Here is a 12,500-nt window from a genome sequence, read left to right as displayed (position 1 = left end):
TTAATGGTTAATGGTTAAAAGCAAAATAAATGTGCTAGACATCTAAGGTCATGTAGCACTATAGTAAATGGTAGTGAAGGGAGGTTGAGTTAGTGATTAGTTGTCAAAGTTGGGCAAAGGAATTGACGAGTAAATGGGTTAAGGTTGGGTAAGGTAATGTATAGGGTTAGATCAAGTGAAGGATGTATATGCATTTGAGGAATGAAAACAGGTTGTCAAAGCAGAAAGTGTGAGAAGTATATATATATATATATATATATATATATATATATATATATGTGTGTGTGTGTGTGTGTGTGTGTGTGTGTGTGTGTGTGTGTGTGTGTGTGTGTGTTTGTGTGTGTGTGTACATATATATACATAATTATGCATGTATATTTATGTATAAATACATATATATATATATATGTATAAATGTGTATGTATGCATATATGTATGTATATATATATTTGATATATATGTATATATATACACACATGTATGTGCATGTATATGTATATTAATATACATATAGATATACATACACATACATACATACCCCATCTTCCCTTCACCACCTCCACCTCACCCCCCCCCCCCCCCACTTCGTCTCTACCTCCACCTCACTCCCCAGGGCCGATCATCCACAAAAAGGAAGTCAGCCTGATGTATCCGAACATCGCGGTGGACGAGTACGGCAACCGGGGAACGTGGACCATGATCTACAACCAGGGCTTCGAGATCAAGGTCGCCGGCCGCTCCTACTTCGCTTTCTCGCTCTGGGAAAAGGTGGAGTGTGCAGAGCACTTTTCGTTTGTTTTTTTTGTTTTTTTTTTTCTTTTGTGTATCGTCTGTTTATATTTCGTTTCTCATTATTTTTGTTTTTATTATTATTATCTTTGAATTTTGTTTTGTTTTCAATATTTATTGGTGTCTTTTACTTCTGTCTGTTTATTATTATTTTTTAATCATATTTATTGTTTTAAATTTCATTACCATTGATTATTAATTCCTTTATTTATCTATTAACCAATTAATGTATTTATATCTTTATTCATCCATCTATCTATTCATCCATCCAACAAACCACCCATTTATCATTTCATCCATCTATCCCTCCCTCCATCCATCCATCTATCCATCTATCTATCCCTGTTCCCTCTCTCCCTCCCATCCCTCCCTCCCTCCCATCCTCCTTCCCTCCCATCCTTCCTTCCCTCCCTCCCCTCCCATCCCATCCCTCCTTCCTTCCTTCCCTCCCATCCTCCCTCCCTCCCTCCCTCTCATCCTCCCCTCTCCCTCCCTCCCTCCCTCCATCTATTTAATCCTTCCCCGCCCTACCAGACTGGCGACACCGTGCTATCCATCTGCGACAAGACGCTGACGGGCTGGTCGAGGGACATCACCGTCAGGAACTGGGCCTGTTACCGGGCGCAGAAGAAGGAGGCTCTTCCCCACAAGACACACGCCCTCAGGCTCATGGCTCAGGTGGGTGGGTGGGTGGGGGGGGGTGAAGGTGGGTATAGTGGGGGATGAGGGTGTGGGTGGGGGTGTTGAAAGGGGTAGGGTGGGAGGGAAGCGTGTGGGAGGGGGAAGGGGGAGTATGTGTGTGTGTGTGTCTGTGTGTGTGTGTGCGTAGGGGGGGGGGGGGAGTAGTGTGTGTGTGTGTGTGTGTGTGTGTGTGTGTGTGTGTGTGTGTGTGTGTGTGTGTGTGTGTGTGTGTGTGTGTGTGTGTTTGTGTGTGTGTGTGTGTGTGTGTGTGTGACAGACCTTTCATACAACTAATAAAATCATCATTTTTTTTTTTTACTCAGCCTACATCACAACCTTCATTATTACCAACCGTCGTATATCAACTTGTTATAAATTTTCACACAGTACAATCTTTGACATTATAACTAACCACTTATGATCAATCATGCACCTGTAATTAGTTACGATAATCAATATGCAACCTATTATTAACCACCAATCCAAGCTTAATCACAAAGCTATAATGAATCACATATAAGCACTTATCCCATAAGCAGTCACTAACTCCTTTTTCATCAGACAGTAATTAATCATCAACCTGTATTTAATTACCTGAAATTTAACTAATAATTATTCAACCTATACTTAACTACCTGTAATGAATATTCAACCCATAATCATCAAACTATAATTAATCATGAACCCATAATTCTTCAACTTGAAAATAATTACCCATAATTCTTCAACTTGAAAATAATTACCCATAATTATTCAGTACCTATCATTATTACCCACAATTACTCATCAGCCTAAAATTGATAACCCTTAACTAATCATGAAGCTGTAATTACCCATAATTAACCATCAACCTGGGTAATTACCCATCATCAACCATCAACCTGTAATTACCCACAATTACCCATCAACCTGTAATCACCCACAATTACCCATCAACCTGTAATCACCCACAATTACCCATCAACCTGTAATCACCCACAATTACCCATCAACCTGTAATCACCCACAATTACCCATCAACCTGTAATCACCCACAATTACCCATCAACCTGTAATTACCCACAATTACCCATCAACCTGTAATCACCCACAATTACCATCAACCTTTAATCACCCACAATTACCCATCAACCTGTAATCACCCACAATTACCATCAACCTGTAATCACCCACAATTACCCATCAACCTGTAATTACCCACAATTACCCATCAACCTGTAATTACCCACAATTACCCATCAACCTGTAATCACCCACAATTACCCATCAACCTGTAATCCCCCACAATTACCCATCAACCTGTAATCACCCACAATTACCCATCAACCTGTAATCACCCACAATTACCCATCAACCTGTAATCACCCACAATTACCCATCAACCTGTAATCACCCACAATTACCCATCAACCTGTAATTACCCACAATTACCCATCAACCTGTAATCACCCACAATTACCCATCAACCTGTAATCACCCACAATTACCCATCAACCTGTAATTACCCACAGTTACCCATCAACCTGTAATCACCCACAATTACCATCAACCTTTAATCACCCACAATTACCCATCAACCTGTAATCACCCACAATTACCATCAACCTGTAATCACCCACAATTACCCATCAACCTGTAATTACCCACAATTACCCATCAACCTGTAATCACCCACAATTACCCATCAACCTTTAATCACCCACAATTACCCATCAACCTGTAATCACCCACAATTACCCATCAACCTGTAATTACCCACAATTACCCATCAACCTGTAATCACCCACAATTACCATCAACCTTTAATCACCCACAATTACCATCAACCTGTAATCACCCACAATTACCATCAACCTTTAATCACCCACAATTACCATCAACCTGTAATCACCCACAATTATCCATCAACCTGTAATCACCCACAATTACCCATCAACCTGTAATCACCCACAATTACCCATCAACCTGTAATCACCCACAATTACCCATCAATCTGTAATCACCCACAATTACCCATCAACCAAATCAACCCCAATAACCTCCCTCCCCTCTCCCCGCCTTCCCCCTTAGGAAAACTCCCTCTACAAGTACAACAAGAACTTCATCAACGCCATCAACTCGCAACAGAGCAGTTGGGTCGCTGACGTGTACACGGAGTATGAGACTATGACCCTTATGGACCACCTCAGGCGCAACGGGGGAAGAGCGTACGTATAATGGAGCGGGGGTGGGGGGGGGGGGGGAGGGAGAAGGAGAGAGAGAGAGAGAGGGAAGGAGGGAGGAAGGGAGGGAGGGAGGGAGGGAGGGAGAGGGAGAGGGAGAGGGAGAGAGAGAGAGAGAGAGAGAGAGAGAGAGAGAGAGAGAGAGAGAGAGAGAGAGAGAGAGAGAGGGAGGGAGAGAGAGAGAGAGAGAGAGAGGGAGAGAGAGAGAGAGAGGGAGAGAGAGAGAGAGAGGGAGAGAGAGAGAGAGAGAGAGAGAGAGAGAGAGAGAGAGAGAGAGAGGGAGAGAGAGAGAGAGAGAGAGAGAGAGAGAGAGAGAGAGAGAGAGAGAGAGAGAGAGAGAGAGAGAGAGAGAGAGGGAGAGAGAGAGAGAGAGAGAGAGAGAGAGAGAGAGAGAGAGAGAGAGAGAGAGAGAGAGAGAGAGAGAGAGAGAGACAGGGAGAGAGAGAGAGAGAGGGAGAGAGAGAGAGAGAGAGAGAGAGAGAGAGAGGGAGAGAGAGAGAGAGAGAGAGAGAGAGAGAGAGAGAGAGAGAGAGAGAGAGAGAGAGAGAGAGAGAGAGAGAGAGAGAGAGAGAGAGAGAGAGAGAGAGAGAGAGAGAGAGAGAGAGAGAGAGAGAGAGAGAGAGAGAGAGAGAGAGACAGGGAGAGAGAGACAGGGAGAGAGAGAAAGAGAGAGAGAGAATTTGTATGCGTGCGCGCATGTGTAAATGTGTATGTACTCGTAAGCGGGCATATCCGAGAATGAAAATTATATTTAGAAATATAAATAAGCAGAAAAATACCACAGAATACAAAGTAGTCATACAGTCACAAGCACAAAATACAAAGCAATAATAGAACCACAAAATACAATACTGAAACCACAGCCACAAAATACCAAAATGAAATCAACCACAAAATACAACCATATAATCACAATATACAAAAAAAAAAAAAAAAAAAAAAAAAAAAAAAAAAAAAAAAAAACAGAAAACAAGCACAAAAAAATAAACAATAAAAAACGATAAAAAAACCACTCTCAAAACTCAAATTCTTCCGAACCCCCCCCCCCCCTCCCCTTTTTTTTCCTCCCCCCTCCCTTTTTTTCCTCCCCTTTCTTTTTTCTCCTCCCCTCCTTTTTTTTCTCCCCGTTTTTTCCCTCCCTTCCACCTTTTCTTCCTCCACCCTTCTTTTTTCTCCTCCCCTCCTTTTTTCATCCTTCCTCACCTTTTTTTTCTCCCCCACACTTTTTTCTCCCTCCCTCCCACTTTTTTTTCCTCCCCCCTCCCTTTTTTCCCTCCCCCCCACCTTTTTTTCTACCCCCCTCTATTTTTTCCTCTCTCCCCCCCAGGTCCGCCGTGGCCAGCCGAGCTCGCTCAGGACCCGTGAGCTTCATGACCCGACTGCGCGACCTGTCCCTGCCCGAGGCGTGGGACTGGCGCAACGTCAGCGGGGTCAACTACGTGTCTCCGGTCAGGTATGGAGTTTTCTAGGGGAGCATTTTAATTATTTATTTATTTTTTTTTTTTTTTTTTCATTTTTTTTTTTTTGGGGGGGGGGATTTAAAAAAATTGTGGGGGAGCATTTTATTTATGTATTTATTTTTTATTATTATTATTTTTTTTATGGATGCTTTTCTTATTAAAACACATGTATATATTAAAATCCCATAATTCTTCACCATCATCTAATCCTATAGGTAATTATTTTTTATGCAAAATTTTCTCATAAAACATCATAAATGTTAAATCCTTGATCCTATATCCTCCATCCAGTCATCTACTTCTAAATATACTGCCATAGACATTTTTTTTTCTTATAAACACACATCGTAAAATTTAAATCCTCCTAAACACCAAATTGTAATCTCCTCCATCCTCTACAACTCAAATTCTCTTCCCTCTCCTCCGTTTCTAAATATAGAAATAATCCTCACAAGTTTTATGTTCTTTTCTTATGAAAATAGATCATACATATCATATCCTCCAATATCCCAAATCTAAATCTTCTAATTCCCATATATAAATGTAATCCTAAATATATATCTAATTGTCAAAGGTTTTTTTTCATTTTTTTCCTTATTAAAACACACCATACAAACTAAATCCTCCTTCGCATCAGGAACCAAGGCAACTGTGGCTCCTGCTATGCCTTCGCTTCCATGGGTGGCCTAGAATCTCGAGTTAGGATTCTGACCAGCAACCACCAGAAGCCAGTCTTTGCCCCGCAGGATATCGTAGGATGTTCCAAGCTCTCTCAGGGATGTGAGGGTGGTTTCCCGTTCCTTATCGCTGGCAGGTGAGTCTGTGAGAGTTTAGTAAAAGAGTGTAGAGGAAATGAAGTTGGATAATTAGTTTCTAAATTTACAATGTCATGTTGTAAACAGAATAACAAAGGGAAGAGTTGGAAAGCGAATATGCCGAAGGCCTTTTCACTATGTTGCTTCTCAAGGGCCTATTCACATTTTCCTGCTCTTCCCTTCACTGTTTTGTGTAAGACTTGTTCAAGATGAATTATTCCATTTGCATGCATATATATATATATATATATATATATATATATATATATATATATATATATATATATATATATCCTCAATCTTAGGGATGCGAACCAAGCCATGCTAGGTAACACATTGAGAAAACAGAACTAAGCCACTATATACAAAAGCCTTATCTGACTCATGAACTAGATGTAGTCTCCTGCTTTGGTGTTGTTTCAGCAAGTTATCTGGGGAACTAAGCCAGCCAGACCTAAAGCACTCTTTACCTAATTCCTGCTATAATTTCATGGGCAATCAGAATTTATAGCCTATGGTTGTCTTAAAAAGTGTGGGAAATATTATTGTAGTTATAATATAATTAAAAAGGCTTTGAAGCATACCCAGATACACTAGGCCAAGCAAAGTATAACTGTAATCTAACCAAAACTGGGTGGCCAGAGGTAGCACAGGGACCAGGGATAAATCTGGGTAGTGAACTGTCTGGTCAGGATTTTTTTTTTACTTCACTTCCATTCTCTCTGGATGTTACCAAGAATGGCTGGGTCTGAGCCCTTGTCAGGCAGAGAATTTGTGTATTTATATGAAATGCCTTATTGTAGTATTACAACATACTTATCAGTTACATACCTTACATAGTGTAATTAACTCTCATTCATACAATTCTCTAAATTTGTCACATTGAACTCGTGTCACGGGAATCTAAAGTATGTGCTTTATACAAGCCAAAAAAAAAAAAAATAATGGGTCTCTTTAATGAGCAGTGAATCTGGACCTTTACTTAAATTCTACAGAGCCAAAGAAGAATAGAAAATATGACACATGATGAAAATAGAAATGACAAGTTTTTATGGTTACCCTCAGGTATGCACAAGATGTTGGTGTTGTGCTTGAGGACTGTTACCCCTATGAAGGCAAAGATGACACATGTGTAAGGACTACCTGCACTAAACATTACACAGCTTATTACCGTTACGTTGGAGGTTAGTAACGAGAACAGTAATTGAGAAGAACTATGAAATTCTCAACTTTATTAAAGAACAGGCAGAACAGGCAGACTAATATACCAGTTATCAACCTTAAGTACTGAAGGTATATTACTGTATATTCATGAACTACAACTCACACATATCTACTTAACCTATTTGCATAGTTTCCCTATACTGTTAACTAATGGCAGATCCATGAGGCAATAACAATTCTAAGAACAAGATGTGTTTAGTTTTTCTCTATTTGAGTGTTCTCGTATGTATATTTCCATCCTTGAAAGAAGAGAAAATCCCCATCATTCAACATTCAGATCAGGAGAGATAGTGGCATAAATTTAATGGTGCTGGAACGGCACAACATATATGCCATGTCCACAGTGACTTAGTTTATTAATTTTGCTTAAACAAGTGGCTCCACAAGAGCCTAGTCACCAAGGAGGTGACTAGACTAAGCTGTTTACCCTTTTACTGGAGTTCAGATTTTTTTGTAAATGTTCTTCCTGCTAACAGTATTGATATAACATAATAATCATCCCATAGTCAATAATAATGATAAAAGAACCATAATGGTACCAATAGCACTAGAAAAGATAAAACTTACCTTATCACTGAAGGCTATCAAGTGAGGTTAGAAAGACATTGACCCCTTGGTGACTAAGCACCTGTGGAGCCATCTATGTGTAAACAGAATTCATAAAACAAAATACAGTGTACAATGTAATAACCAGAGTGCCATTGGCTTAACATTGTTTACCTTCTAGGTTACTATGGAGCCTGTAATGAAGAGGAGATGAAACTAGCTCTCATCAAGGGAGGACCTCTTATTGTGGGACTAGAAGTCTACGATGATTTCCTCCACTACAAAGGCGGTATTTACCACCACACAGGTCTCCAGGACAGCTTTAATCCTCTTGAGGTAAAGAATGATATGCATTTATCAAAATACTTTAAGAACGCAGTTTTTTAACTTGAAAAAAAGGAAACATATGTATTCTATTTGGCCATTGTAAATTAGAATGCCACCATTAGGTATGGAAGGCTATTCAAGTTTAAAATTACTTAAAATCTTTTTTTTTTATAAAAAGGGAACACTGTGAAGCCCCTGGGTAAGGAAGTTTTTCCGTTCAATAAGGCGATGTTTGTGGATATCCAGAATGGTTAATGGTCTAAACAAATAAATGTATTGTGACAAATAAAATTATTGTAACAAAAAGGGTAAAAATGAGATAATGATTAGGATGAGTGGACAGAAGGGAATGAAAAGAAGGAAAAGGAAGGGAGAAGAAAAGACCATACAAAATTAGTTGAGGCGAGGGCTGAGGTCCAAGCCAGGGGTGATCCCCTCCATTGGGCCTCAGTCTCCGTCTCCCAAACCTCCCGCAACAACATATTTAAGATAATTATAAGCTTGAAGGTAAGCTTAAGGGATAATTTCCATCTCTCTCTCTCTCGCTGCCCCCACAGCTGACGAATCATGCAGTATTACTCGTTGGATACGGGGAAGACGAGGCAACTGGAGAAAAGTACTGGAGCGTTAAGAATTCCTGGAGTGAAGACTGGGGAGAGAATGGCTACTTTAGGATTCGTCGCGGCGTTGACGAGTGTGCCATCGAGTCCATGGCTGTGGAAGCTGTGCCCATCCCATAAATTTTTTGCGAAGCTAAACACAGATAATGGCGGTTATTATAAGATGGATTATGAAAGATTTCAATATTGCATTTGGCTTCTTTGGCAAGATGTGACAGACTTACACTGGTAATGTTGCCTGACAGCATTACTCGTTTTTTTTAAGGAGATGAAATATAGAAAGCATTTAAGAAAAAACATGAAAGGGTTTTTCAATACAAAAAATATACTCAGAGCAATTTTTTCATGTAGTAGTAATCAAAATATTCTAATTATAATGGATTCTCACACAAATAGTTACTAATTAAAGAAAACTTCACAAGAAATAAAGTACCGGTTAAGAATAGATTTGGAGACAAATTGAAATGCAATAATTTTGTGTTTTTGTGATTGTAATTCATTATGGGAAATCGTCCTCTTAACAACAACAAAAAGGAGTTGGGATTCATAGGCTCATTTTGCCGCTGCATATATTATGATGTATATATCTTTTTCAGCAAAATATGACTTTTTTTTTTTTTTTAATGCTCAGAGAGGATACATAACAACAATATTTATTGTTTATATACTGCCATTGTATAACATCTTCAAATATATTTTCTACACTTCTTTTCATATAATAGTCAACAACAATTATCATCCATGTAAACGATAAATAAATATATCTATTCAAAATAAATATTTCATAATATAAACATGTTTATACCTATCTCACTTGTTACCTGTCCTCTTCCTTCATATTCAGTAAGATTTTTTTCTTCTTTTTTTTTCTACTGCAATTAGTATTTCAATTCCATTAACAACATAATGTCAACAATAAAAACAGATGCAGTATTGAAAGCATTATGAAAAATATTTACAAAAATCAAGAAAATCCAAAGAATTGGGAAAGAAAAGAATAAATAAATAAATCAAACTAACAACAATAATAATAATAATAAAAAAAAAATAATAATAATACAGTGGGGTTGTACATATAGTCATATACAAAGAGTTAAATTTCTGTTGTATTCTGTCGAGTCTACACACACACCAGAACAATGTAATATTTTATGCTTGAATACTTGAGTGAAACACATTGTTCTATGAAAGGGAATAAAAAAGAAGAATGCAATAAACAAACAACAAATCAGAAAAAAGTGAAATATAATGCATCCCTTAAACATTATGTCAACTTATTCAAATATCACTTAGATGAAAACATTTACAACTCACTTCACTTTAGAAAACAAAGAAACAAAAAATAATAACAAAAATAATCACAAACACAAAACACTGGGTAAATAAAACACAGTGACTTACTTAAATTAAGCATATACTTCAAAGTTATTAAAATCATACATGTAAACCTCCTTCCAAGCAAGCACACTGCAACCTCTGCATACATAATCACTAGTTTTAGTTTATATATATATTTTTTCTTTTATAAAGATTAAAGCTGCACAATTGCTCCATGCTATAAAGTAATTTCCTTAGCTGGCTGCTCCCACCTGAGAGTAAAAGAAAAAAAAATATAAGTATATAATGTATATGTAATGTATATTATGTACAATATATAATTATTAATCATTATGAAATAAGTCATTAGCACTACTAAATTAATTATGAGAAAAAAAAAACTAACAAAAGAACGAAAGAACAAAATGAGAGGGGGGGAGGAGGAGGAGGAGGAGGAGGAGGAGGATAAGGAGGAGGAGGAAGAGGATAAGAAGGAGGATAAGGAGGAGGAGGAAGAGGATAAGGAGGAGGAGGAGGAAGAGGGTAAGGAGGAGGAAGAGGATAAGGAGGAGGAGGAGGAAGAGGGTAAGGAGGAGGAAGAGGATAAGGAGGAGGAGGGAGGAGGACGATAAGGAGGATAAGGAGGAGGAGGAGGAGGAGGAGAGGAGGAGGAGGAGGAGGGGAGGAGTATAAGGTAGGAGGAGGAGGAGAAGAGGATAGAAGAGAAGGAGGGAAGAGAAGGGAAGGAGGAGGAGGAGAGGAGAGGAAGGTGGAGGAGAGGATAAGAGAGGAGGAGAGGAAAAGGATAAGGAAGGAGAGGAGAGAGGAAGAAAGGAGAGGAGAAGAAGAAAGAGGAGGGGAGGTAAGGAGGATAGGAGGAAGGTAGGAGGAGGGAGGATAAGGAGGAGGAGAAGAGGATAAGGAGGAGGAAAAAGAGGAGGAGGGAGAGAGGATAAGGAGGAGGAGGAGGAGGGAAAAGAGAGGAGGAGGAAGAGGAAAGGAGGAGAGATGAGGAGGGAGAGGAGGGAGAGGAGGGATAAGAGGAAGGAGAGATAAGGAGGAGGAGGAGGGAGGAGGAAAGAGGAGGAGGAAGGGATAAGGAGGAGGAGGGAGGAGGAGGAGAAGAGGATAAGGAGGAGGAGGAAGGAGGAAAGAGAGGAGAGGAGAGGAGGAGTAAGAGGATAAGGAGGAGGAGGAAGAGGATAAGAAGGAGGAGGAGGAGGATAAGAAGGAGGATAAGGAGGAGGAGGAGGAGGAGGAGGAGGAAGAGGATAAGGAGGAGGAGGAAGAGGATAAGGAGGAGGAGGAAGAGGATAAGGAGGAAGAGGATAAGGAGGAGGAGGAAGAGGATAAGGAGGAGGAGGGGGAAGAGGATAAGGAGGAGGAGGGGGAAGAGGATAAGGAGGAGGAGGAAGAGGATAAGGAGGAGGAGGAGGAAGAGGATAAGGAGGAGGAGGAGGAAGAGGATAAGGAGGAGGAGGAGGAGGAGGAGTAAGAGGATAAGGAGGAGGAGGAGGAAGAGGATAAGGAGGATAAGGAGGAGGAGGAGGAGGAGGAGTAAGAGGATAAGGAGGAGGAGGAAGAGGATAAGGAGGAGGAGGGGGAGGAGGAGGAAGAGGATAAGGAGGAGGAGGAGGAAGAGGATAAGGAGGAGGAGGAGGAGGAGGAGGAAGAGGATAAGGAGGAGGAGGAGGAAGAGGATAAGGAGGAGAAGGAGGAGGAGGAGGAGGAGGAGTAAGAGGATAAGGAGGAGGAGGAAGAGGATAAGGAGGAGGAGGAGGAGGAGGAGTAAGAGGATAAGGAGGAGGAGGAGGAAGAGGATAAGGAGGATAAGGAGGAGGAGGAGGAGGAGGAGTAAGAGGATAAGGAGGAGGAGGAAGAGGATAAGGAGGAGGAGGGGGAAGAGGATAAGGAGGAGGAGGGGGAAGAGGATAAGGAGGAGGAGGAAGAGGATAAGGAGGAGGAGGAGGAAGAGGATAAGGAGGAGGAGGAGGAAGAGGATAAGGAGGAGGAGGAGGAAGAGGATAAGGAGGATAAGGAGGAGGAGGAGGAGGAGGAGTAAGAGGATAAGGAGGAGGAGGAGGAGGAGGAGGAGTAACAGTAGGAAGAAGAGGACAAAAAGAAGATGAACACCACCACCAACATGATAGAGATAAAGAAAAAGAAGGACAAGAAGAAACAGAAGAGCTGCCAAATTATAACCACTGAAAAAAAATATAAAAAACAAGCCCAGCAAAAGGACCACTGCCTACCATTCAGTCAGGAGTTTGTTGACTCTGACGACATGATGCATGCCAATGTTGACCTGCTTCTCGCAACTGGTCGTCAGCCGAGTTATGTCCTTTTCTAGCTTGCTGTCACTCCTCTCTACCTTCTCTGTAAGTTCTGTATAAAATGTTAAAGTTTTATGAGTTTGTGGATGGGTTTCTTTTTTTTATGCAATTTTTGTTTTCTAGAGCAATTCAAAAATTTTAACCAAGTTTGTCTCTGGAAATTTG

At 40.3% G+C, this 12,500-nt stretch overlaps 2 protein-coding genes across 4 annotated transcripts in view; one reads left to right on the top strand and one right to left on the bottom strand.

Annotated features, from left to right (window-relative positions):
• The window catches only part of LOC125047871 (dipeptidyl peptidase 1-like), a 16,525-nt gene extending 7,043 nt beyond the window's left edge, over positions 1–9,482 (top strand). For both annotated transcript variants that reach the window (XM_047646404.1, XM_047646405.1), the window contains exons 3-10: positions 615–769; positions 1,325–1,468; positions 3,542–3,678; positions 5,021–5,146; positions 5,791–5,967; positions 7,034–7,152; positions 7,920–8,074; positions 8,623–9,482. In XM_047646404.1, coding sequence (XP_047502360.1) covers positions 615–769; positions 1,325–1,468; positions 3,542–3,678; positions 5,021–5,146; positions 5,791–5,967; positions 7,034–7,152; positions 7,920–8,074; positions 8,623–8,805 — 1,196 coding nt within the window. In that variant the 3' untranslated portion in view covers positions 8,806–9,482. The remainder of the gene's footprint in view (positions 1–614; positions 770–1,324; positions 1,469–3,541; positions 3,679–5,020; positions 5,147–5,790; positions 5,968–7,033; positions 7,153–7,919; positions 8,075–8,622) is intronic.
• LOC125047870 overlaps positions 9,263–12,500 on the bottom strand; it is a 14,165-nt gene continuing 10,927 nt past the window's right edge. For both annotated transcript variants that reach the window (XM_047646402.1, XM_047646403.1), the window contains 2 exons: positions 12,255–12,387; positions 9,263–10,274 (listed from right to left, as the gene is read on the bottom strand). In XM_047646402.1, coding sequence (XP_047502358.1) covers positions 10,241–10,274; positions 12,255–12,387 — 167 coding nt within the window. In that variant the 3' untranslated portion in view covers positions 9,263–10,240. The remainder of the gene's footprint in view (positions 10,275–12,254; positions 12,388–12,500) is intronic.

This window comes from Penaeus chinensis, chromosome 42, assembly GCF_019202785.1.
Source record: "Penaeus chinensis breed Huanghai No. 1 chromosome 42, ASM1920278v2, whole genome shotgun sequence".
In the NCBI taxonomy this organism is placed as follows: domain Eukaryota; kingdom Metazoa; phylum Arthropoda; class Malacostraca; order Decapoda; family Penaeidae; genus Penaeus; species Penaeus chinensis.
The sequence above is the reverse complement of the archived record's forward strand: the minus strand, read 5'-3'. Positions and strand labels throughout refer to the sequence as shown.